We start from the raw sequence: 24172 nt of genomic DNA on the forward strand, positions 1-24172 counted from the left end.
GCAAAGAGGAAGAAGTAGAGGCCAGAGAAGAGGCTCGGGTGGTTGTGGTTGTATTTCCGGTCATTTTATCTTCTCTCAAATCCACATTTAGTTTCCTCCTTATATTTCTTTCTCTGCCATTATTTTCACTCACACTTTCTCTTCAACCAAACATGGCCTTGCAATCATCAATCTCACCCGTCATTGCTCATCTCAGCGCTGCTACAAAGCCGAGTTCGGTTCTTTCATCAAACAAAAACTTGCTCTTTGTTGATTTTGTCGGTCTCTATTGTCAATCCAACAGAATCAGACGGAGAATCGGCGTTTCTTGTAATCAAACAGTATTTTCTCGTTTGTTGAATAAGAAAACATCGTCGTCTGTTAAAGCTGTACATGATCTTGAGCGCACCACTTCTGCTCCTCAATCTGATTCCAAACCAAAGGTTCGTGTGAATGCTTAATTTGGAAACAGTCGATCATACTGCGTCGTTTTTATTTCTTAAAATTAAACACAGTTGAAAAATAAAAAACAGAAGGACGTATCTCCTCGGTTTCTCTAATGTTCCTTTCTTTTCATTCCTTTATTGTTCGGCTTCTATGATTATTAATAAATAATGCATTTTCATTTGTTTTATATATGAAATTCTGCCTACTTAAACTGCAACTGTTGTTCTGAGCATGCGTTGTGCATTATGAGATGTTTGTATTTCTTGAAACGAACTAAAACGCTGTTTGGTTATCATTCTGACGGAAGAATGATTTTATTTGATTTTAGAAGTGAGAATCTCTGTTACAGAATGCTACTAGACTATGTTTAGATATTAAGATTAATTTTTTATTTTATTTTTTAGATAGCCAACATAAGCAGAGCAAGTAGTTTTGAATAACTAACTAAAGTACTTTAGTTGAAAAAAAAATCAAAATCAAGAAATTTAAGCTACCGGTCGTAACAGAAATTGAATATAATGATGTGCTTTTTTTATATTCCTTTTTATATATATTGAATTTCATTCTGGTTTAATATTATCAAACAAGGTTGGGCATAATGTTAGGAACTAGAAAATAGTTATGAAAGTCTTTTGAGGGGATGCTGTGAACGAAGGAAAGCAATTCACCAAAGTTTTGATATTATGTTATGTGCAGAGGAAATGGTTGAAGACGTAGTATTTTGTTTCTTTTATGATGTTACTGGTTTAATTGTCTCATGCTGCATTGCCCATTAACTAGGGGTTTGTGATATTTGATGTTTACATTAATGAAATTTAAGTGCATTTTAACCAATTTTAGTATCGGAGATGTTGGCATGATGGGAATAAGGTTTAGGTGGAACAAGAAGTGGCAGTGCAGTTGGAAGTGGTAATTGGATGGGCTATCTGGTGTCATTTAAAAGAAAATGGATAAATTGTATTTAATGCTGTAAAATAAGGTTCTGGTTTCTTAAGGAAACTGTTCTGTTGGATTGCTATTTGCTCCTTAATTTTATTGATCTTTCTGGATCTTATATAATTAAATCTTTGTATTTTTTTGACTTTGGTAATTTTTTATGTTTTATTTAGCTTTTCTGTTTGTGCATGTACTTATTGTGCTGGTACTGTGCTCTTGCTTTTCAGCATGCTCTGAATCTTTATTACTTATTAGATGCAAAAGAGAAAAATCTATTAGCATCTCTGATGTCCTTCGCGTAATTCATTTTATTGTTTGATCCTTGAGTAAGATATGCAAACTTTGAATTTTCATACTGACAATAAGCCATTATTACTGGATTATGTTTATTTCTGGACAAAGTATCTTGGATAGAGGTATAACCATTGTCCTTTTTTTGTAACATTGTCTTTTGCTTTTACTTTAAATAATGTGTTCTTATGCACTCATTCTAATTATATGTTGTCTTTGTTGCTTTTATTGGATATTTTCCCTTTTTACCCCTAGTGTGGTTCTCTGCCAATAGCCCCTAGTCTCTGTTTTGATATTATTTGATGTTTTATTCATTTGTTAAGCTTTGAAATCAACTATTTCATGTGCTTATCGTACAAATATCATGATCGGCAGGTTGCCAACTTGGAGGACGTAATTTCAGAAAGAGGAGCATGCGGAGTTGGTTTTATTGCCCATTTGGAAAACAAAGCATCTTATGAAATTGTTAAGGATGCTCTTACAGCTCTTGGCTGCATGGAACATCGTGGGGGCTGTGGAGCAGATAATGATTCTGGTGATGGTTCAGGATTGATGACTTCAATTCCATGGGATCTTTTTAACAATTGGGCTGAAAATGAAGGGATTGCTTCCTTTGATAAGTTGCACACTGGTGTGGGAATGGTTTTCTTTCCCAAAGATGATGATCTTATGAAGAAAGCCAAAGAAGGTGATTGTTCATTTTATCTAATTTTCTTTCCTTGCGATTGCATTGATCGAGTGTGCACGAATTGTTATTTGAGGCAACAAAAATTTTGTTTTCACAGTTCTGCATCATTTTCTATTTGTTATTACTGATATGAGCACATCGTGCATCAATGGTTATTTGATGCTTCCTTTTGCATTTTCTAAATGTTCTGCATAAGGTTTATGCATTCTATATTAGCTTAAATATCCTAAATGATATTTGGTTTCAATTGAGGAGGATAGAGGTTTACTCTATGTGCTGTGCTAGTATCTGTATTGAACTTTGGATGGAGTTGATTATCATTATTTGGGAAGAGTAGAAATCAGAAGATCAGACACTGCACCTTCTTGAAGCCCATGCTAACAAAGTGGCACTGCTTGAGTCAAGAAAATTCTTGTTATTTCAGAGGTCTAATTAGTGTCAGAATCCCGATGAACATGCTCTCCTGTTCCACATTTGTGTTGAAAGTTCAATAGAATTTGAAACAAAAAGATGGAGGACCTGAAGATCGCAGTTTGTGATCCATTTGAGTGCTTAACTGATGGAAAGTTTGTTAAAAATTGAGAGTTTTACAACTTATAAAAGCGGGTTTGTGTTACTCTCTTTTGTGAAGTTTTGATGTTCTTCTGAGCTGAAGTTAGTCTTTTTCGTCTCTTAATAGATACTGGAATTTCTGGACTTCTCGATACTGCTGTTGATAATAATCATATGCATGCTCCTATATTGGCTACTTGAAGTAACCTGCTTATTTTTTATAAAAAAGGGAAAATTATAGTCTTCTGTAGTTGTATTAATTTCATGGAAGATTATTAGCTGGATCATAGCAGATTCAGAGATGTGCTCAAACTCTGTCTGAAATTAGTCAATGCAGAGTACATTTTTTTAGTGAGCTGCTGAAACATGGAATTATGCAGCTGTGTGATTTAACTATTGAAGCCAGTTTAGTGTTAATTCTTCAGAAAAATGCTGTAATGTCCAGCTTAGACAAGAAGAAATTAACAATGTGAATGGTTTTGCTATGAGAAGTTAATAAATTGGGAGATGTAAATGGTATACCTCTTGGAATTGAACTTATTAACTTGGGAGATGTAAATGGTATACCTCTTGGAATTGAACTTGTTTGTACCTCAGTTTTGTTCTTTTCACGTGCAGTGTCGTGGAACCTTGAACCATTTATGCTGCCATCTTCTTAGTAATTGTAGATTCCTTAGTTTATTTTTGTTTGGATTGAGGTTGCTCTTTGCTTCTTGTCTTTAGGACTTTTTCAGAGACTAGTAGTTTTTCCTTTTTACCATGCGCCAATGCACATATGATTAACTGTTACTGAGAGCTTCCGTTTCTGCTGTTATTAGAAATAATGATACAACTTAGAGTTGATGTAGCGCGAATCTTCAAAGCATTGATCTGTATCTAGCCTCATACATTAATTTTATTAATGGGCAGTACATTCTCTGTGAATCTCTCTATATGGAGTATTCGGTTGTTTAAATTCCTAATTGGTTGTTTGACCACACACTTTTTTTGCTTCTGTAGTTATTGTAAATACTTTTAGACAAGAGGGCCTTGAGGTGCTTGGATGGAGGCCTGTTCCTGTGAATACATCTGTAGTTGGTTATTACGCAAAAGAAACAATGCCCAATATACAGCAGGTGTTTGTTAAAGTTGTTAAAGAAGAGAGCGTTGATGACATTGAACGCGAACTGTACATCTGCCGGAAATTGATAGAAAGAGCAGCAGCGTTGGAAAGTTGCGGGAATGAGCTTTATTTCTGCTCTTTGTCAAACCAAACAGTTGTTTACAAGGGCATGCTTCGTTCTGAAGTTCTTGGGTTGTTTTATGGTGACTTGCAGAATGAGCTCTATAAAACCTCTTTTGCTATTTATCACCGGAGGTATAGCACAAATACTAGCCCCAAATGGCCTCTTGCCCAACCCATGAGGTTGCTTGGTCATAATGGAGAGATCAATACCATACAGGTATGATTTCTTGAAGTATCTTTGCTGAAAGAATATGCTGTATATTTCGTATAGTAGCAGGTCTATTTATATCAATTGCTGAAATATAAATGTAGGGAAACTTGAACTGGATGCAATCTCGCGAAGCCTCATTGAAGTCTCCTGTTTGGCGTGGTCGTGAAAATGAAATTCGTCCTTTCGGCAACCCAAAGGCCTCAGACTCTGCAAATCTTGATAGTACAGCAGAAGTACGCATTGTTTTAAGTTTCATACATTTGCAAAGAGTTTGTTTTTAGTAGTTTTTGTTAACGATGAGTCATTTGAAATATATGACTGCAACGAAGATATGGGAAAAAAAAAGTTCAAAATGTGTCCAGAATCTGTGTTCCCCCCCCCCCCCCCCCTTTTAGGGCAGAGTCCCTGATATTTTTACAGTTTCTTTCTTAATGCTAATAAAAATTTTCTTATACGAACACAGGAGAAAACTATCATTTATCTGATCTCTCAAAATTTATATGGAAATAGTTGTTCTCACTCATTTGATTTCTTTAGGGGACTCTTGGAATATGCCATATTCCTAATGAGATGATTCAGCATGCCATATTCTTAATGAGATGATTCAGCCTTCCAGGCAGCTTTAATGGAACTGTCTGCTAGTCTTTGTTTCCATTCATTTTTTTTTTGGGTCCACACGTTAGTTGACTGTCACCATTAAAAACATCACTCAAATGGAGTTTTTCTAGTATTCCAGGATCTCATTTAAAATTTCCATCTGCAGTTTATGTTTTCCCTTCATGAATTTGACCAGAGAAGCTTGATATATATCCTTTTAAGGACTCCATGTATCAAATTTAAGCAAACTAAATATGGTGGAAGATTTGAGAATCAGTGAGGGCTGCAAATTAGACATGTATAGCAGTTTGTGTTAGCTGGTTTTCTATTATTTCCTGAAGATCACTTCTGTGATTAGGATAGGATTAGTTTACTTATTTGTCCTGATTTGAAAAACTTTCTTGTCCCTTTTAAGGCCTTGTACTGATTCACAGAATAACACCTGCATGCATAATATAACTCCTCAAACCTAAATTCCTTCAAAAGTTACCCTCAAGATGCAGCACCACTCTCTCACAGATCTACCTAAACTTTCCAAGTCAAGCAACCCCACCAACAGCATTGTCTCTCTTGTGCACATGAATGGTTCCAGATGTATCATATTCTTTAAAGAGCAATGCTAAATAACGACCTCATCCGTCAGAAGGTGAGAAAGAAGGAACCCCTAGCAATTCAGGAACAAAAGCTTGTTGCAAATACACCGGTTATTTCTTGTTTTAAAAGATCCATTTAATATCTTGCCAAACTATCACTCCCTGGACTGGTTCTGCGAAGAGCATGGTTTTGAATATGATCCATGCTAAATATGTTCTTTCCTTTCACCTTTCAGTGCTTGTGGCAAGTCCTTGACCTTGACTGAACACCTGTGCTTTGGTTGGTTCTATTGTGCCCTCATGATTATCCAATTTCTAATAAAATTTAACTAGTTTCATTCATTTTTTTGTTCAGTTGTTACTAAGAAGCGGTCGTACTCCTGATGAAGCTTTAATGATTCTTGTCCCAGAGGCATACAAAAATCATCCGACTTTGTCGATAAAATATCCTGAGGTATTTTCTTTTGATGATTTGAAGTTTTATATGCTTCTAAGATTCTGATTTTTGAAAATATCTTCTATTTTAGTGCATTGATGATTTCTCCATTTTTAAATTAAAATTGACTAATTTTTTGGGTTACAACTGGTTGGTGCATTACAAAATATATTCATTGCTTATTGCTAGAAACAACCAATTGAATGAAGTCTTGATCCTGACTATCTGGTGTTATATAAATGAATTCTTCTGACTGTACAGCTCCACTTGGGTCTTAAAATTTGTCCTATTGTACACCATCATGTTTGTGCAGTTGCTACGTGCTTCAATTGACTTTTTCTTATCATTCCTCTTTCCCCCTTCATATTGTGCTTATAACAATTTTTATCTTGAATCAGTGGCATGCACTCAATTGTTCTAATCTAACTTTCTCACCTTCTGATTTTAAAAATAATGTAATTTTATTTTATGCTAGACAGGCCAATAATGCATTTTTTCACTTCTCCTTAGGTGATTGATTTTTACGACTACTACAAAGGTCAGATGGAAGCTTGGGATGGGCCTGCATTACTCTTATTCAGGTATCGTAACTTTTGGCATTTATTAGCCTCTCCTAATTAAAGCCTTGTTTGCTACTGGGGTGCTGTGGCCTAAAAAAAAGCCGTATCTATGAAATAAACATTGATAGTGTTAAATACATATGGCTTTAACTAATAATTTGACAATAATAGTAAAGACATCATAGGTTTTCCATCATATATCTGTGGGATAAAATCAACCTAGCTTCCAAACCACAACTGCAGGAGTTTAAGCTACTACTACTTAACCACAAAACCAAACAAGGCCTAAAAATTGGAAATTTATAAATAATTAAAGCACTGATAAATATGTGGATTTGTGTCATTGTCATTGTTTGGTTAAAGGAATAACTGTGGACAATATGAAAATAGGCACAATTTGGAACCTGCTTTGAAAGGAGTTCAATCAAGGCTAACCAGTGCAAAAAGAACAGTGTAGTCATTCTGTATGCAACGATTATGACTAAAGTTGACAAATGCACAGTAATGGCCATACAAGAATTTCAGACACTAATTTTCTATTTGATGTTAGTAAAGCTATAGTCGATTTCACAAAGTTATAATCTGCTATGTGAAATGAACTGTTGTAGATATGCTGCTGGATGGAAAGTTTATAAATAACATATACCAGTGTTATCTAGTTTATGTGTGCAAAAGCAATATGAAACTAAAAATAAAAGTTTTTTATGGACTATTCTCCGTTATATGATACTATCTTCGACTTTGAATTAATTTTGATCAATGAAAATTTGCTAGTGCTTTGGGCTTCCTTAATGACTTTCAACGACCAAAACCTTTTTACCAATAACCTGGAATCCCAATCATTCTTGTGAAGACTTCTATCTCTTTCATGCATTTTAGTCTACTTTTGCGTCCCTGTGCCCTTTCTCCCCCTTAATTCCCATCCCTTCCAGATTAATTTCCTCCTTTCTAATAGTTGGTTTTAATTCATTTGCACAGTGATGGAAAAACTGTTGGAGCTTGTCTTGATAGGAATGGTCTTCGCCCTGCTAGGTATTGGCGGACAATTGACAATGTGGTCTATGTTGCTTCTGAGGTGCATTCTCTATCTTCTTTTATTTGCAATAACCAATTATTTGTGAATTGACTTAGGGGTTGAGTGGTTAGTTCACAACTCTGCCAAGCTGTGCTCTTGACTTATTGGCTCTGGAAACTTGTGTTCTACTGTTTAACATATACGGGCTAACAGCTGCACATCCCACAGGAAAGCTAAATAATACTTTCATTAAAAGGAAAGACATCAAAATCAGCTAATGACATTATGGTAAAAAAGAGAAAGGTTCAAATTACGTACACATTTCAAAGTACTACATATATAATTTATGGCTTTGGGAAAGTCAAAAGGTTAAATGGTTAGTCTTGGAGCAAAAATATAAATGGAAGTGAAGAGAAAAGATGTTTTATTTCTCTGCTTATCTCATTTACAGTGATTAAGTGAATATATGTGTGTGTGTGTGTAGATTAACTTAACTACTAACATCCAAATATTAATTAATCTAACCACTATCTACTGACACTCAACCACTAATAATAGTTAATTAACAGCTGTTTACTAATTGTAGCTAGATAACAATTATTATTTCCTACACTTCCTAACATACCACTTTCCAACAAGTATAATGTTCAATTACTAAAAGCTTGATATCCTAATGACTTCGTTCTTGAAAGGAAATAGCTACATGTGAAAAGAGGCCATATTAGCAAATTATTTACACTTGGTCTATACTATTTAAGTCATATTTGGTTTGAAAGCAGTTGCATCATTTAGTTTTATTTTATTTTTTTAAAGAAAAGGTGTTTTATTTGGGCGTGGGGAGCAAAGCCCAAATTGATATCTTAGCCTTTACCTTCCCTAGGGCTTGAACTTGGGTGGCCAGCCAAAAAAAAGCTACTTGAAAACCATTCCACCAATCATCAGTTGCTTCATTAATTGTTATGCCATATATAATTAACGTGTTTGACCTATTGTTCTGTGTTAAATGTTTTGAAACTCTGGTGATTTTGGAATCATAGTAAATGAGGTACCAATTATTCTGTTTCTCCAATCTAGGTTGGTGTTTTACCGATTGATGATGCAAAAGTCACCATGAAAGGCCGTCTGGGTCCTGGAATGATGATAGCGGTTGATTTGCGGAGTGGTCAGGTTTGTGCAGCAGTTTCATTTTGTTTTACTTGGTGCATGTACACTTTTTTGTAAAGGAAGTAGTTGTGTTTTCAAAAACTATTAAATATCATTTACCAATATCATCCAGCTTGAAGAACTTCTGAAGTGTTTAATTTAACTTTTATTTTCCCTTGAAGTCCACATATTGGTTAATGAAGTTTTCTTTTGGAGTTTGTAAAAGACTCGAGAATTGTTAATTATTTTGTTGCCTTCTGCCTTTTTATGTGTATTGTCATTGGTAGCATACACCCTTGATTCTTTTACTTTTTAAGATATATTTCATGTCTGTGAATAGTCGGATAACTAATGGTGTCCTTTGCAAACCAGAAGTTACATCACATGAAAGTCAGCTCTAAGTCTTTAACATACAATGTTAACTAGCTGGGTTTGGAAAATTTAGAGTAAAATTGACCATGATTTTCCAGTTTGAATGCTCTGTAGGGTAGTTGACATGCATTTTATGGGGACTATCTATTGGCTCAAAACAAACTTCAGAGCTGTCAAGTGTTGTTCGTGTGTTCCAATAGTAAGAAGCTTTGATTAATTGGTATAGTTATTTAATTTCTTCCCTTGGGTGATCCTAGGGTTATCATATTTTATAAAAGAAAATGAAGCTGTACTCTGTTATGAATGCACTTTTCATTCCCTCCTTACGTCCTAAATATTTGTTTATGAAGGATTTTAATTTTTAACTTTAATTTTTTGGTTTCTCCTCTTAATTTGCTTTCACCAAATGATGGCATTTGATTCTGAAAGAATGCAAGAAGTTTCAGGGTTACACAGTGTTAAAATTTAATTTTGTTTCTGAAACATTCATTTCATAGGTTTTTGAGAATACAGAGGTTAAAAAGCGAGTAGCTGCTTCAAATCCCTATGGAAAGTGGGTCAGTGAAAACCTGCGAACCTTGAAGCCTGTAAACTTCTTCTCGGCTACAGCTATGGACAATGAAGCAATCTTAAGACATCAACAGTAAGTTAAGACTTTTTCGGCTGACTTAAGTGTGGTACAGATCATAGCATTGTTCTAATAAGAGATGATTGCCTTAGGATTCATCTCACTCTTGTGAATTGTGTTCGAAGCTTTCCAGCTGGAGTTCCTTTGACAATGCATATAATTTCCCTTTTTAAGTTCTGTCTGTGTTCTGCAATTGCAAGTTAGTTTTATTTTTTCTTTTTCTTTTTGCTTATTGATTTCTAAGGTTTTTCTCATGTACGCTAACCGTGTAGGTCTGCCGTCATATATATGACGTATGATGGGTTTATTACTTAGATGGGAGATGAAAGACCATGAATGTAATGTGCATACATGCTTCTTGAAGTGCCCTCATATAAAGATTATGACAAATTAAAATCCAAGTTGTCTAGGAGTAAATTAAGCTGAGATAAGGATAAACTTGGTTGAAGTTTTGTCAGAGTTTAAAATATACTGATGGTCTTTTTTCTTATCAGCTTCAACTTTTAGAATTAATTATGTCTCAACATGTTATAGGGATGATCAAGAGGCCTTGTTTTGGAACCCTTTATTTAAGTTAATTATATGGTAGCACAAAGCAAAATTAGGCTTGTGTTTGGGTCCATGTATTTGTTTGTATGTTTTTAGATTCTTGCTGGACCTTTTCTTTTTCTGGTATTCAATTCTAAAAATTTGATGAATTAATGATGATAGGACTGTTTGGTAAATCTTTGGGTCATTCTTTGAATATTTATGCAGATACACACACATGCGCTTTACACAAAAAAAAAGAAAGAAAGAAAGAAAGAAAACTACTTTTAGTTGGTATTTGTTGGCAAGCTTAGCAGTGTAACACATTTCTTTTGAACTCTGGATAAACTAGCATGGAAAGTGTCCTGTTGTTTTTGTGTAATTTGTGGCAAATGGAATTGGGTTTATATATCCCTATTGATGCATTCTTCATCAGGGATGATGTAAAATCTGTACTCTTATTTTATGGAATAATTCACCTCTTGAATGGTTCTTATCATTTTGCACTTTGATGGACCAGGGCATTTGGATATTCTAGTGAGGATGTGCAAATGGTTATTGAGACTATGGCTGCACAAGGGAAAGAGCCTACATTTTGCATGGGAGATGATATTCCTTTGGCAGTTTTGTCACAGAAGCCACATATGCTTTACGATTATTTTAAGCAACGGTTTGCTCAGGTTTGCTCAAAACAATATGATTCTGGATGAATTCTACCTACTGGAACCTTTTCCTTTAACTGATTATTATTTGGTGTTCAGCTTTTTGCGATTCAAAATTAGATTTTTTTCCCCTTTTATCTGACTTTTTTTTTGTATGATTTTAGCTGGTGCTTAGTTTTGTCATCGCATTTTTGATTTTCTGCTGGTATTACCAATATAGCAGCTGCTTTTCACTGAATTCAATATGGAGATATAGATGAGTTTTTGCAGCTCATGTTTAAACTAATGAGAATGTTTTCAAATTTCCTATTGAATGGTTAATGTTATAAATTTGATCTTAGAAGTATGTATTTCTGACTAGAATTAGAAGTATGTATTTGTTGTTACACATTCTCATTAATAATACATACTGAATGTCAGATATAAGTATTATCTGTAACGAATTGTGAATTTTATGATTAACAATTTACTAGTGTTATAGTTTTGTAAATTTAAGTTTTGCACTTATTTGTTACACATTTTGATTTTATTTCTTAATTTTTGCCATGCCTTATGATTAACTCTGTGTATGTAAAATAATATGTTTCCCCCCCCTCTCTTTTCCTGCTTTTGCTAATTGCTCTGTACCGTGTATGTGCAGGTTACTAATCCGGCTATTGACCCTCTAAGAGAAGGATTAGTTATGTCTCTCGAAGTAAACATTGGGAGAAGAGGCAACATCTTGGAGGCGGGACCTGAAAATGCTTCCCAGGTTTGTCGGCATGTTCTTTCTGCCTTGCAGTCTACTGGTGTTTATTATGCTTTGCTGAATTTCACAAACTGTGTGTTGTTTAAAAGTTTATTCATCTGGGAGTGTCTTGTTTCTTTTGATATTTAAATTAGGTTATTCTCTCTAGTCCTGTACTGAATGAAGGAGAATTGGAGTCGTTGCTCAAGGATCCACTCTTGAAACCTCAAGTCTTACCTACATTTTTTGATATACGTAAAGGAATTGAAGGTTCCTTGGAGAAGACACTTTATAAACTATGTGAAGCCGCTGATGATGCTGTTCGAAATGGTTCCCAACTGCTTGTTCTGTCTGACCGTGCTGATGAGCTTGTAAGTTTCTTTAATTTTATTTGTGTATTCACATGGAACTTTTACTTTCCAGTCCTCACCTATTTAGGACTCACTGGTTCTGTGAGAATCAGCTACTGTTTCATTATATTGTCGCTGATCACTCTATAAGACATGATTTTAGCGTATAGTTTCTATTGATTTTTATGTCATCGGAATGTAGTAAGGATGCTGCCAACTTTGCTTGTTTCTCCATAATTGCATCATTGCATCATTGATTGTGCTAGAGAAAAGTTTTGTATGGTTTTAAAAGCTAGAGTTATGGTTTGACCCCTTTTTTTTTTAATTTCCAATTTTCCACCTAAACACTGGTTCACTCCTTTTTCTTGTACACAGACACATGCTTACACGAGTGCATCACATACCTACTTGTGTTTTGTTGTACAGTTTAGCACATTGTTGTATTCTCTCTTTGAGGAGCATGCTTAGGTTGACCTGCTGAGTTTGATGCTTCTATTATTGTCCGTTATTTAATATGGTCTGCTATCCCTTTTTAGCTTTATTATGTTTATTTTTACGTTTTCCTTTTTCCACGCATGTCTTATTTATTCTGTTTTTTGGCCAGGAACCAACTCGTCCTGCAATCCCTATACTTCTTGCTGTAGGAGCTGTACACCAGCATCTTATTCAGAATGGTTTGCGAATGTCAGCTTCCATTGTAGCAGACACTGCTCAGTGCTTCAGCACACATCAGTTTGCCTGTTTGATAGGATATGGAGCAAGGTTAATTCTTTTTCTTTGTTTGAAACCTTATTAAACATTCTGAGGTGAACTTTTGGTTCTCACTTTTTGTCCCTTTATAACAGCATCTCAATTATTTAAGACAGCTAAAAGATGCATCCTGGCCCTTAAACAATATTGAATCCTATAAAGATTCCCCAAAAGCTGAACTCATTTCCCAATAAAATCCACATTCTCCTCCTTCTACGGCTTCAATGATTGTTCTATTTCTTTCTTGCTCGCTAACCCAAAAGAATGCCATCACACAGTATTTCCATAAAGCCAAAGTTTTATCAACTCCCCCAAAATCCTAACAATCCCCAAATATATAGGGTTGGCAAAATCTCGGGCTTGGGCATGTCCTTTGTCGGGCTGGGTTTTCTTCGAGCCAAGATTAAAACCCGAATTTATGTGTTACATTTTGTTTTAATTAAAATAAATTAATATACACCTTTTGAATTTTTTTTCATTATATTTTACAAATTTATAATACATAAAGTTTTGTATTTATTAGATTAAGCTTTAAAAGTTAGCTAAAAGGTTTCAAAACTTTAAATATATGTTATGGGCGGGTTAAATAAATATTAAAAAGTGTATTTTAATTAATATAAAATATATATTTTTAATTTTATAGGCATTTATTGGGCTTTCGGATTGGGCTTGGGCTTCTTGGCGAAGCATGAGCCCAGCCCTGCAAGTTTAGAAAATATGGCTGGGTCGGGCCAGGCTCAGGCTGGACAGGCTTTTTCTGCCATCCCTACAAATATAGAGATAGGAGAATTTGAACTATGCAAGAGATTCCAATTTTGTTGAAGAGCTTCAAACGGCAATTTAAAGCAATTGAGCTAATAGCGAAATACTACTTTTTCGATGGTTCACTCTGTGTTTAAGAGAAAAAAATATTCCACACATGTCAAGCATGGAGTTTATGCAATCGGGAATCTCTAGAGTTATATTCAATTTATAACTTTTTCATATCTACTGCATGGAATGACCTTGAAGGGTTTTATATCCATTGAAACTTATGTTGCTGATGTTTATCGTACTTCTTTTTTTTTGTGTCTTGTTACTTGAATTGATTATAACGTTAGTTTTAATAAGTTTGAAATCACTTTTTCTTTTGGGAGTTTTTAACTGAGTATGCACTAGTTTCTGTCTCTAAAATCGTCTTTTCAGTGCTGTATGTCCATACTTGGCACTAGAGACTTGTCGACAGTGGCGTCTGAGCAGTAAAACTGTGAACTTGATGCGAAATGGGAAAATGCCTTCTGTGACAATCGAACAGGCTCAAATGAACTTTTGTAAGGTCAGTATACCTCTGATAGGTTGAGTAATTTGTGAAGCCTTATCTTATTTATTTATTGTTCAGTAGTGATAGGTGCACAAAAAATAGCACACTGGCACTACAGGAGAAAATAATTTCACTGCAAGACAAATCCTTTTTTACGTCTCTTATAGTTTTGTGCTAATATTTTTACTCTTTTTGCTACACGTCATTATTCTTATTTGTTTTTTCAGTATGGTTGTTCTGACAAGTAACAATTGTAGTTTCTCATGGGTTATGGGGTTGGGGCGCCTGCCTGACCCCTAGTTTAGGGCATGATAGGGCCTTACCATGGTCCGAGTCAGTGCGGGAGTCTGGTTTATCAAAAATTAAAAAAAAAAATTGTAGTTTCTTTATTTTCCAATTACAAGTCTCTTTACATTCTGATCCTGTAAGTGTATTTGGTCAACATTACTCTTGTTGTTTTCAAAGCCATAAAAAAACACCATGGGCACTCCTCAAGACGATTAGCTACAAGGTTTTCTAATTTTTAATAATTCAAGTATTTATGTTTTGGAGCCAGCCACTATAATATAAAATGTAAATGAAATGCAGCAACTGAAAGTTGTTTCGATGCATGAAAGGGTCTCAAACTATTGTGGTGTCTGTAATGAGGTCAACTGAGAGAGGGAGCTCTATTTAAAAGGGGAGAGAGGTTCAGATTTGTAAGGGTGGTCGGCCTCTTGTTCATTTTCTTTGTAAAGATCTTTTCCATTTCATATCAAACACGGACATGGAATCTCTACACATTTAAGCAGTTGAGAATTCATTTTCTTTTGAAAGACTGTTTTAATGCATTTTGACCTGAATCCCACGTCACCAGCCACCTATGATTGTTCTCATTGAATTAGTTTTTTTCTTTTTGGTTTATTCTATATGTTAATTTAATCTAAAACAATTTATGACTGTTCCAGGCAGTTAAATCTGGGCTTCTCAAAATTCTTTCTAAAATGGGCATTTCATTGCTTTCAAGGTAGAAGATCTGAGCAATTTTTTTTTTCTTTATTACTCTATATTTTACATACATTGACAGTTTACTGACTAATGTTTGTTATTCAGTTACTGTGGTGCACAGATATTTGAGATATATGGATTAGGGAAGGAGGTTGTTGATCTTGCATTTTCTGGGAGTGTATCAAATATTGGCGGATTAACTTTTGATGAGGTTAGAATGCATCAAAACTAAAGCTAATCTTCTTCTTCTTCCTCCTTTTTTTTTTTAAAGATTAAAAAAAAAATTGGTTCTGCATGATACGAACATTCCTTATGCAATTATATCTACGAGCTTTGATCTATAATTAACTTGAGATCACGTGAAAAGTTTATGTTTAACATGTATCTTAGATTTCTCCATTCTGAGAATACCTGGGGTTTAAGTTTTAACCCAGATTGAGTGGAAAATTATTTGCAAAGGAAGACTTAAAAATTCTTTCATATGTGATAAAATTGATTTCTTATGTGTCCTTATTTTAATCAGCTAATTGATTTGTTCTTCTAAGTTCCTGTAATTGTGATTTCTCTGTTTTTTCTGGATTGTCTTCCTGGTTGATTTATTCTTCTACATTTATGTAATAGTGATTTCCCTGTTTTTTCTGGATTGTCTTGCTGGTAGTTAACTGCAGATTTTGGAAGCTGTTGTTCCGGTTGCTTTGCAGGGAAATTTTGATTATTCGATTGATAATACAGCAAACCTTAAAAAAAATTTCTTCCTACTTTCATTCTAACATCCATTTTATTATTGACTTCTTTGTCCATTCAATTTTGTTACTGAAATCTTACTTTATTGCAGCTGGCAAGGGAGTCATTGTCTTTCTGGGTGAAGGCTTTCTCCGGAGATACAGCAAAAAGATTAGAAAATTATGGATTTATACAATTTAGACCTGGAGGTATAACTTCTCGTAAATCATGATTAAATTCTACATGCTCTTATGAAATTAGCTGTCGTTTGAACCAAAACCTAGAAAAAAGTTAAAATTCTAGGTAAATTTTATTAGCCATGAGCAAATTAGTTTCTTGCTTTAGTTTTATCTGATGCGAATTAGATTTAGTGTAATGAAATCGTGCCTGTCCAGTTGAAAATTTAAATATCGCTTGTAGTTAACAGAATTTAATTATTCTTGTTTATCTGTAATGTTGTGAGACTGTTTGAACGTATTTTCTAATACTCTTTCATATTTTTCAATATTGCTCTGAAGGAGAGTATCATGGAAACAACCCAGAAATGTCGAAATTGCTTCATAAAGCAGTTCGTCAAAAGAGTGAAAATGCCTTTTCAATTTATCAGCAGCATTTGGCTAACCGGCCTGTGAATGTGAGTGTTGATTTTTATGTTTTATATTGTTCTTTTTGGTTTGGGTCACTCTGATAACCAGCTTTTTTAAATTATTTGAAATCTACATATTATTTATCTTTCAACTTTATTTGTAGGTTCTTCGTGATCTTCTTGAGTTCAAAAGTGATCGTGCTCCTATTCCTGTCGGAAGGGTTGAACCTGCTGCTACTATTGTTCAAAGGTTTTGTACCGGTGGAATGTCACTTGGTGCAATTTCAAGAGAAACCCATGAAGCCATTGCCATTGCCATGAATAGACTAGGAGGGAAATCTAATTCAGGAGAAGGTGGAGAGGTACTTTGTTCACTTTTTATGGGTAAAATGACGCACAATTATCATAAAAACTTTCACCTTCGTCAAAGTTTGCTTATATTTTGGCGACCATGAAACATCAGCAAAAACGTTTTGATGCTAATAGTTACTTTTTATTTTTTATTTTAACTTTTAAATTGTTTTAATCCAGGATCCTATTCGCTGGAGCCCACTTACTGATGTTGTTGATGGGTACTCTCCAACTCTACCACACCTTAAAGGTCTTCAAAATGGAGATACTGCTACTAGTGCTATTAAACAGGTCCTGACACTCCTACTCTCGAAAGATTATATAAAACTCTTCTATTTCGTAATTTTTCAGTCTTTCCTATGACACTTACTATAGCTCCAAGTACCTGTGTTTATCTATTTTAAAACTTATGAGATGCAATAGTGTTCTTAATCTCATGGAAGTGCATGCTAACAGTGATGGTCGTTATCGGGGAGAAGTTTATCAGTTTTCCTCTTTCAAAAGAGAAAGATGATAGAACTTTTATTTTTGCTCGTGCACTTATTATAGTCAATTTCTTAATCAAAGACTCCCATTTCATCTTCTTCAGGTTGCTTCAGGCCGGTTTGGTGTAACTCCAACATTCTTGGCCAATGCTGATCAGCTGGAAATCAAAATTGCACAAGGTGCAAAGCCAGGGGAAGGAGGCCAGTTGCCTGGGAAAAAAGTTAGTGCATACATTGCAAGGTTGAGAAATTCTAAACCTGGTGTTCCACTTATATCTCCACCTCCGCATCACGACATTTATTCGATTGAGGATCTTGCCCAGTTGATCTATGACCTTCATCAGGTAGTCCTCTGCTGCATCTTGAATCTCTTTAGTAACATGTATATCCCAGACACTTAAGAGTGATCTCTGACATCTGCTAAACAAAAAGGTTAACCCTAAAGCTAAGGTGTCTGTAAAGCTTGTGGGAGAAGCTGGAATAGGAACAGTTGCTTCTGGGGTTGCAAAGGGTAATGCTGATATTATACAGGTATCCACCCATGATCTTTTGTTCACCTGTATCAAGCATTGTATCTTTATGCACAATTTATTTTGAGAACCTTTGTCAATGTGATTTGAGTTGTCATGAATTTCAGTAGTTGATAATCGCTTACTTGTTAACCAAGCATTTCATAAAATTCTGAAATATCGTTACCAGTTCTTTATCGTTGTTATCACCAAAATCTGGTAACTGAAACCTAAATTTTCTTTAACCAATCTTTAAAATGTTCATGGTCTGTATAGAACTAAGGTGCATTATATCTGCACAATAGGAACCAATAGAGTATATATATCAATGTAATTTTCCAGATAGCATTTTATTATTGTAAAACTACATTTTTATCATTGACAGTGTCCACAGGAAACATGGTAAAGTGACACTCAATATGCAATTGTTAAAGCCATATACAGAATTGTTGCTGCGGCATCCGCATATGTTGTTGTCTTCTTGCTATGCCATCAGAGCAATAAGTGCGACTGTGGCAATAACTTGCTGCTCTCATGGCATAACAGCATTCACAGTTTGATAATCCTTTGTATCTCATTTTTCTCTGAGGAGCCATTCATATATTATTTCCTAATGTATCTATATTTTCCCCCTTTTTGCAGATATCTGGGCATGATGGTGGAACTGGAGCCAGCCCTATTAGTTCAATAAAGCATGCTGGTGGTCCTTGGGAACTTGGACTTACAGAAACGCATCAGGTAATTATTTGATGCTGTATTGAATTATGACAATTATTCTTCTGCTTCTTTTATAAGATGCTTTAGGAGCACATTGATTGATGGCAATCTTTTGCAGACTCTCATTGCAAATGGACTGAGAGAAAGAGTAATTCTCAGAGTTGATGGCGGCTTCAAAAGTGGAGTTGATGTCTTAATGGCTGCAGTAATGGGTGCTGATGAATATGGATTTGGTTCTGTGGCAATGATTGCTACTGGATGTGTTATGGCCCGCATTTGCCATACAAACAATTGCCCAGTTGGGGTTGCCAGTCAAGTGAGAAAGAAAACCCTATTGTTCTATTATGTTTTCTTTTTGATCTTTTTTTTTTTTGGGAACTGTAGTGATCTTCATTATTTATTTTTTTTCCCCCACTTTGTCTTCAGAGAGAAGAACTGCGTGCACGATTTCCTGGTGTGCCTGGTGATCTTGTTAATTTTTTCCTTTATGTAGCTGAGGAGGTAATACGTCTGCCTACTCTTTTTATTTTTATGGTTTTCAGTTTTTCTTCTTTACTTTGTCTGTACATATCTCCTGTTCTATTACCTTAATGATTCCACATAAAATGGCATTCACCTTCGCTGTATTCTTCAATGCTTTTCTGTACAATGTTGTTTAGGTTAGAGGCATGTTGGCACAACTGGGTTATGAGAAGTTGGATGATGTAATTGGAAGAACAGATTTGTTCAGGCCGCGGGACATCTCTCTAGTGAAAACTCAGCATCTTGATCTCAGTTATATTCTCTCAGTGCGTATAATTCATTACTAATTTTCCCACCGTGTTTCCTATTGTGGAAATGCCTATGAAATTTAATTGTAATATATTTCTACATTTATTTTCAGAATGTTGGATTGCCAAAATGGAGCAGTACGGAAATAAGGAATCAGGATGTTCATACGAATGGGCCTGTACTGGATGAGGTTTTGCTTGCAGATCCTGAGGTAACTCATGGCTGATGATTGTGAGCATCGATTTAGTTGTTGATCTAGTGGTGATCTTGGGTGGGCGGTCTTCACCATTCTAAATGATGGACTAGAGAAAAATAAATAAATAAACTTGTATTGTTTGTTTTTAATGCAAATTTGTCAAATATGTTTAATAATGATAGAAAAGTATAAGAGGCCTAAAGATAGGTAAATAGTGGTTCTGTGCATTTGCCAAGGCCAATTGTAATTTTTATAGAAAGTGAAATAGAAAGTAGTGCCAATGGCAGGCCAATTGAAGTGAGATAGAAGATGATGCCAATTGCACAATAGTAGGATGGGCACTAAATTGTTGAGTACAACAGTGCTTTTTTATTTGTTTTGATGATCGTACAGTCATGATTGCTAGATATTCCTTTTCTTGGCAATCAATCCATTTTGTTATTTTGTTAAATTGATTTATGAACATTAATTGCAACTACAGTTGTATGGAATAGGAGAAATGTATATCAGGTGGTTGATATTATCCTTATAGTGGGGGTGGATCACTCTAATGAAATCCTACATTTTGGGGTTTTTATAAGACTGATTGACAAGTTCAATATTTATTTATTTTTTTATCATATTGAAAGTATCTACTCAGATTTTTGAAATGAACCCTTGATCTGTTGCGTCCGCAGCAAGAGGCCAACCAACTGGCCTATCCTTTGAAATATTTAACTGTGCTGTATCCCTTCTAACTGCATTCATATTTTATTCATGGGTTTCTATTGTTCCAACAAGTGCTGTCATTTAGAAAAGTTGCCACTGTGTTTGTGGGGGCTGGGGTATGACCCAACCCAGTTAAATAAACTAGAAAAAGAACATGTAATTATCTTATATTTTAACCAAAGCATTCTTCATGTATCCCCCTTTGTAGCTTGCATAATACAGGTATTACAGATGCTGAAACCGAGTTTACCTAGTGTTTGAAACTAAAGGGACTAATCTTTTACCTATGAATTCATAAAATTTCCAATATGAAATGAGAAGGAAATAAACTATATCTCAATATCATATCTTTCAAACATGAACTTCTACTTTGCAATTTGTTGATCCAATGGTTATTATGAAACATGTTGAAAGATAGAATACATCAAATGATGCTACTTAATGTTTAAGATCTCCGCTATGCACTGCACTGATGGAAACTCTTGATCTTATTGTATGATCATCCAGATATCTGATGCAATTGAGTATGAGAAAGTGGTTCACAAAACCTGTAAGATATACAATGTGGACCGAGCTGTTTGTGGGCGTATAGCAGGTGTGATCGCGAAGAAATATGGAGACACTGGTTTTGCTGGGCAGCTAAACATAACGTAAGATGTGGCTTGACGATGGTTTATATCAACAAAGTGAAAGATGCGTAACTTGATAAGTTTTTACTCATTTCAAGGTAAATGAATAACTTTTTTTTCTACAGATTTATTGGGAGTGCTGGCCAGTCATTTGCGTGCTTTTTGACACCTGGGATGAACATTCACCTGATTGGAGAGGCCAATGATTATGTGGGAAAGGTATTCTCTAAACAAATTTTAATCTTCATATACTATTATGATTTTCGTGTTACGAAAGTGTAAATTGGTTCACCTAATCTTCAAATTGGTTAGGTCAAGAGCTTACGTTTTCGGAATTTTACATAGTTTTCATTTAAGATGAGAGATTTGACATCAGTTGGCTGATTTTAAGAATTGCATTTGACAATGAACTCCGACATTTTGGGGTTTTTACAAGATTGACAAGTTCGATATTTATTTAATTATTTCATATTAAGATGATTAGCATCCGGATCTTTGGACAAAAGTTTGATGTTAATTTTTGTGCTTGAAAATAGATTGATTTTTCATATTTTATTTTTAGAAAAATCTGACATGAGCAATGTAAACGTTGCAAGGGAATGGCTGGAGGTGAGGTTGTAGTGACTCCTATTGAGACCACTGGATTTTGCCCTGAGGAAGCAACAATAGTGGGGAATACATGCTTGTATGGAGCAACTGGTGGTCAAATCTTTGTTAGAGGAAAAGCCGGAGAGAGGTTTGCCGTGAGAAACTCACTTGTTCAAGCAGTTGTTGAAGGCACTGGAGATCACTGTTGTGAATACATGACTGGTGGTTGTGTCGTTGTACTTGGAAAGTGAGTGCTATTTCTTAACCTTCATCAATCATCAATCTAATTTAAGGAAATCAATTGCAGCAACACATATGTTTTACTTTTGCAGAGTGGGTAGAAATGTTGCTGCTGGAATGACTGGAGGTTTGGCATACATTCTTGATGAGGATGATACTCTCATCCCCAAGGTTTGTGCTGATGGTCTTGATCTCTCCTTCACTGTCTGCTCTCTTTTATGCTGGAAGTTTTTTCATATCTACAAAGAAATATTTGTTCTTTTTAAAACTTCTTGCAATTGAAATTGCTAGCACATTGTTCTAAACTTGTACAAAACTTGTGCTCATTTTATATTTATGCTGCGAGTCTGCAACCTTATTTAGCTCCAATCTTTCCTTGGATTTTGTAACACATCTATACTTAGAATCTGAATCTCCTATGTTAGTTTTGAATTTTCTTTCTACACAACAAACCTAAGCTCTCCATGCCTGAACCTATGATAGCATGAAGTCATTAAAACTTTTTGTCTTGAAAAAGTGTTGCTCCTTTTCTATTTATTGCATTTATTTATCTTTCTGCGTGAATGCGTTTTTGACAGCTTGACTTTGTGAAGGGGCATGTTTGGAGTTTTCATCTTTTGTTATTTTCCTTTTTGTCAAGTTCTTTGAGCCATTTTCATCGTTGTAGCAAGTATTAATTGTTGACATTGTACTGCCATTTTCTTTTAACTATGCGGTCGCTTTCTTTTGTTATTTATTTTTCATTTCTGTAAATTCACTTCAAAATCATAACCTGTAAAGTATTGAGCAGGTCAATAAGGAGATAGTGAAGGTCCAGAGGGTGATTGCTCCTGTTGGCCAGATGCAGTTGAAGAGCCTTATTGAAGCCCATGTTGTAAGTGTTCCACATGAACTGCCTGAGCATTTAGCCATTGACATTATAGTCAAATAATGGTGTAGTGAAGTTATGAAATTCTGCCAACTTCAAGTATTTTTGAAGATTTTATGTTTGTGTCAGTTTGTTTATTTAATTAAAGACACGCACACTACATGAGACTCAAACCTAAGTCTTAGTATGGCTGCCCACTTACCGGTTTAGCTAGGCCTTGGTCTCATGTTTGTGCTAGTTTATATCTAAATCTTTTGTGGCATCCACGCTGTCCTTTGGCAATGTTTTCCCCTGATATGCACCTTTTGTTTTTTCCCTGATGGAAAACTACTATTAAGATAACCAATTCAAAACAGACTATCGTATTATTGATTCTTTTCTGATACCTTTTTGGTGAAGGAAAAAACTGGCAGCAGCAAAGGCACTGCTATTCTCAAGGAATGGGATACGTATCTACCGCTCTTCTGGCAGCTGGTTCCACCTAGCGAAGAAGACACCCCAGAGGCTTGTGCAGAGTATGTAAGAACAGCTACTGGGGAGGTGACATTGCAGTCAGCTTAGGACAACAATTTGACATTATATGATGGCCTCGAGGCCTGCATGCAAAGCCAGAAAGTTCCAATCACACCTTGTACAATTCAAACAGAGAGATTGATTTTGAAATTGGAATTCTGCATCGATGAGAGGGAGACTCGAATTTCAGCATGAAAGCAGCTTTGAATATTTATTGGCAAAGAAACATCATATTTGGATTGATCTGTTGGTAAGAGAATTCTTACCTCAATATTACAGCAGTTGTATAGTGAATTGTGGTAGACTGTAAATGTAAGTTTAGGTTTTTCCGATCTTGTCGGGCTACATATATGGTTTTGTAATAATTGTAAACCTTGGTAGCCTTTTTAAGTGCTGGTCCTTGCTATGTATTTATCCAATTGATTTTCTTATCCCCATTTCTTTGTATTCGCAGCTTTCAATCTTGGTTTGGCCAACGCTTGAACCATATTTCTTGTTTCAATGAGTAATTCGATCTTTTTCAATGAGTAATTCGATCTTTATATCCGCCAAGGACAGTTGTAATTATCTTTCTATAAGGCTCAATTAGTTTAACATTCATGAATCCTTTGTTCTTTTTTTTTTTTTTTTCTTGTTTAAGTTACAATCTACGGATATTATTGGTATACTTAAAAGAAATAAACATTGGCTTGTAAAGAGAATTTTGGCTAGATATCAGTAATAGATCCTCGAGCTAGATATTATTGGTATACTTAAAAGAAATAAACATTGGCTTGAAAAGAGAATTTTGGCTAGATATCAGTAATAGATCCTCGAGCTAGGCATAAATTATTATTTGATTTAAGCATATTAGATTATCTATTTTTTTCTGTCAAAAAGAAAGTTATATTTATTTTTACATGATCGCTTTAAGTGCATTATTGATTTTTTCTTTTAAATACAGAAATTGCGTTATGATTTGCAATTAATCTTATCATCAATACCAATGGATTGATACTTTAATATATTTTTCTCCTAATTATATAATTAGGAAGAAGTAGATATCTTCCATCAATATACGTAGAGCAAATATCCCTTAAATATTAGTGAGTAGAATTTTAAAATGTGTCAAAATAAACTTAATTTAAATATTAGTAGACTTTTAATTATAATATAAATATCAGTGTTAAAAAGAAAAAAATGCAGTAATGCAACGTAAAAAATGCAGTAATGCAACGTTGATTAAGAAAGCATCATGGGGGCATATTTAGATCTAGTGACATATGGCAGATAAAATAATGAAAATTAGGGATGCAAAAAGCGGGCTCGGGC

At 34.9% G+C, this 24172-nt stretch overlaps 1 protein-coding gene across 3 annotated transcripts; it reads left to right on the top strand.

The window, feature by feature from the left end:
* Positions 1 to 23459, top strand: LOC18032011 (ferredoxin-dependent glutamate synthase, chloroplastic). 3 transcript variants are annotated; one of them, XM_006421046.2, is made up of 33 exons: positions 1 to 422; positions 2029 to 2341; positions 3893 to 4335; positions 4431 to 4562; positions 5875 to 5973; positions 6466 to 6536; positions 7494 to 7590; positions 8605 to 8697; positions 9543 to 9688; positions 10722 to 10881; positions 11504 to 11614; positions 11746 to 11961; positions 12545 to 12702; positions 13876 to 14005; positions 14938 to 14996; positions 15083 to 15188; positions 15813 to 15909; positions 16219 to 16334; positions 16451 to 16648; positions 16818 to 16928; positions 17227 to 17466; positions 17555 to 17653; positions 18274 to 18369; positions 18467 to 18664; positions 18775 to 18849; positions 19008 to 19136; positions 19232 to 19330; positions 20531 to 20673; positions 20778 to 20871; positions 21249 to 21487; positions 21573 to 21651; positions 22271 to 22354; positions 22748 to 23459. In XM_006421046.2, exons 1-33 carry the CDS (start codon positions 153 to 155, stop codon positions 22907 to 22909), a joined length of 4863 nt encoding a protein of 1620 aa, XP_006421109.1. In that variant the 5' UTR covers positions 1 to 152; the 3' UTR covers positions 22910 to 23459. The 3 variants fall into 3 exon arrangements, with proteins under 3 accessions (XP_006421109.1, XP_024037267.1, XP_024037306.1); XM_024181499.1 differs by having other exon boundaries at positions 22762 to 22917; XM_024181538.1 differs by lacking the exons at positions 20778 to 20871; positions 21249 to 21487; positions 21573 to 21651; positions 22271 to 22354; positions 22748 to 23459 and having other exon boundaries at positions 19008 to 19122; positions 20531 to 20617.
* Positions 23460 to 24172: the final 713 nt, after the last annotated feature.

The sequence above is a fragment of the Citrus clementina genome, unplaced genomic scaffold (assembly GCF_000493195.1).
Source record: "Citrus clementina cultivar Clemenules unplaced genomic scaffold, Citrus_clementina_v1.0 scaffold_9, whole genome shotgun sequence".
NCBI classification, from domain to species: domain Eukaryota; kingdom Viridiplantae; phylum Streptophyta; class Magnoliopsida; order Sapindales; family Rutaceae; genus Citrus; species Citrus x clementina.

Coding starts and splice junctions, on each gene's coding strand:
- LOC18032011 (XM_006421046.2), top strand. CDS start 153: ATGGCCTTGCAATCATCAATCTCACCCGTCATTGCTCATCTCAGCGCT. Junction 21,652..22,270: donor ATGATACTCTCATCCCCAAG/GTTTGTGCTGAT, acceptor AGTATTGAGCAG/GTCAATAAGGAGATAGTGAA. Junction 22,355..22,747: donor GCCTTATTGAAGCCCATGTT/GTAAGTGTTCCA, acceptor TTTTTGGTGAAG/GAAAAAACTGGCAGCAGCAA.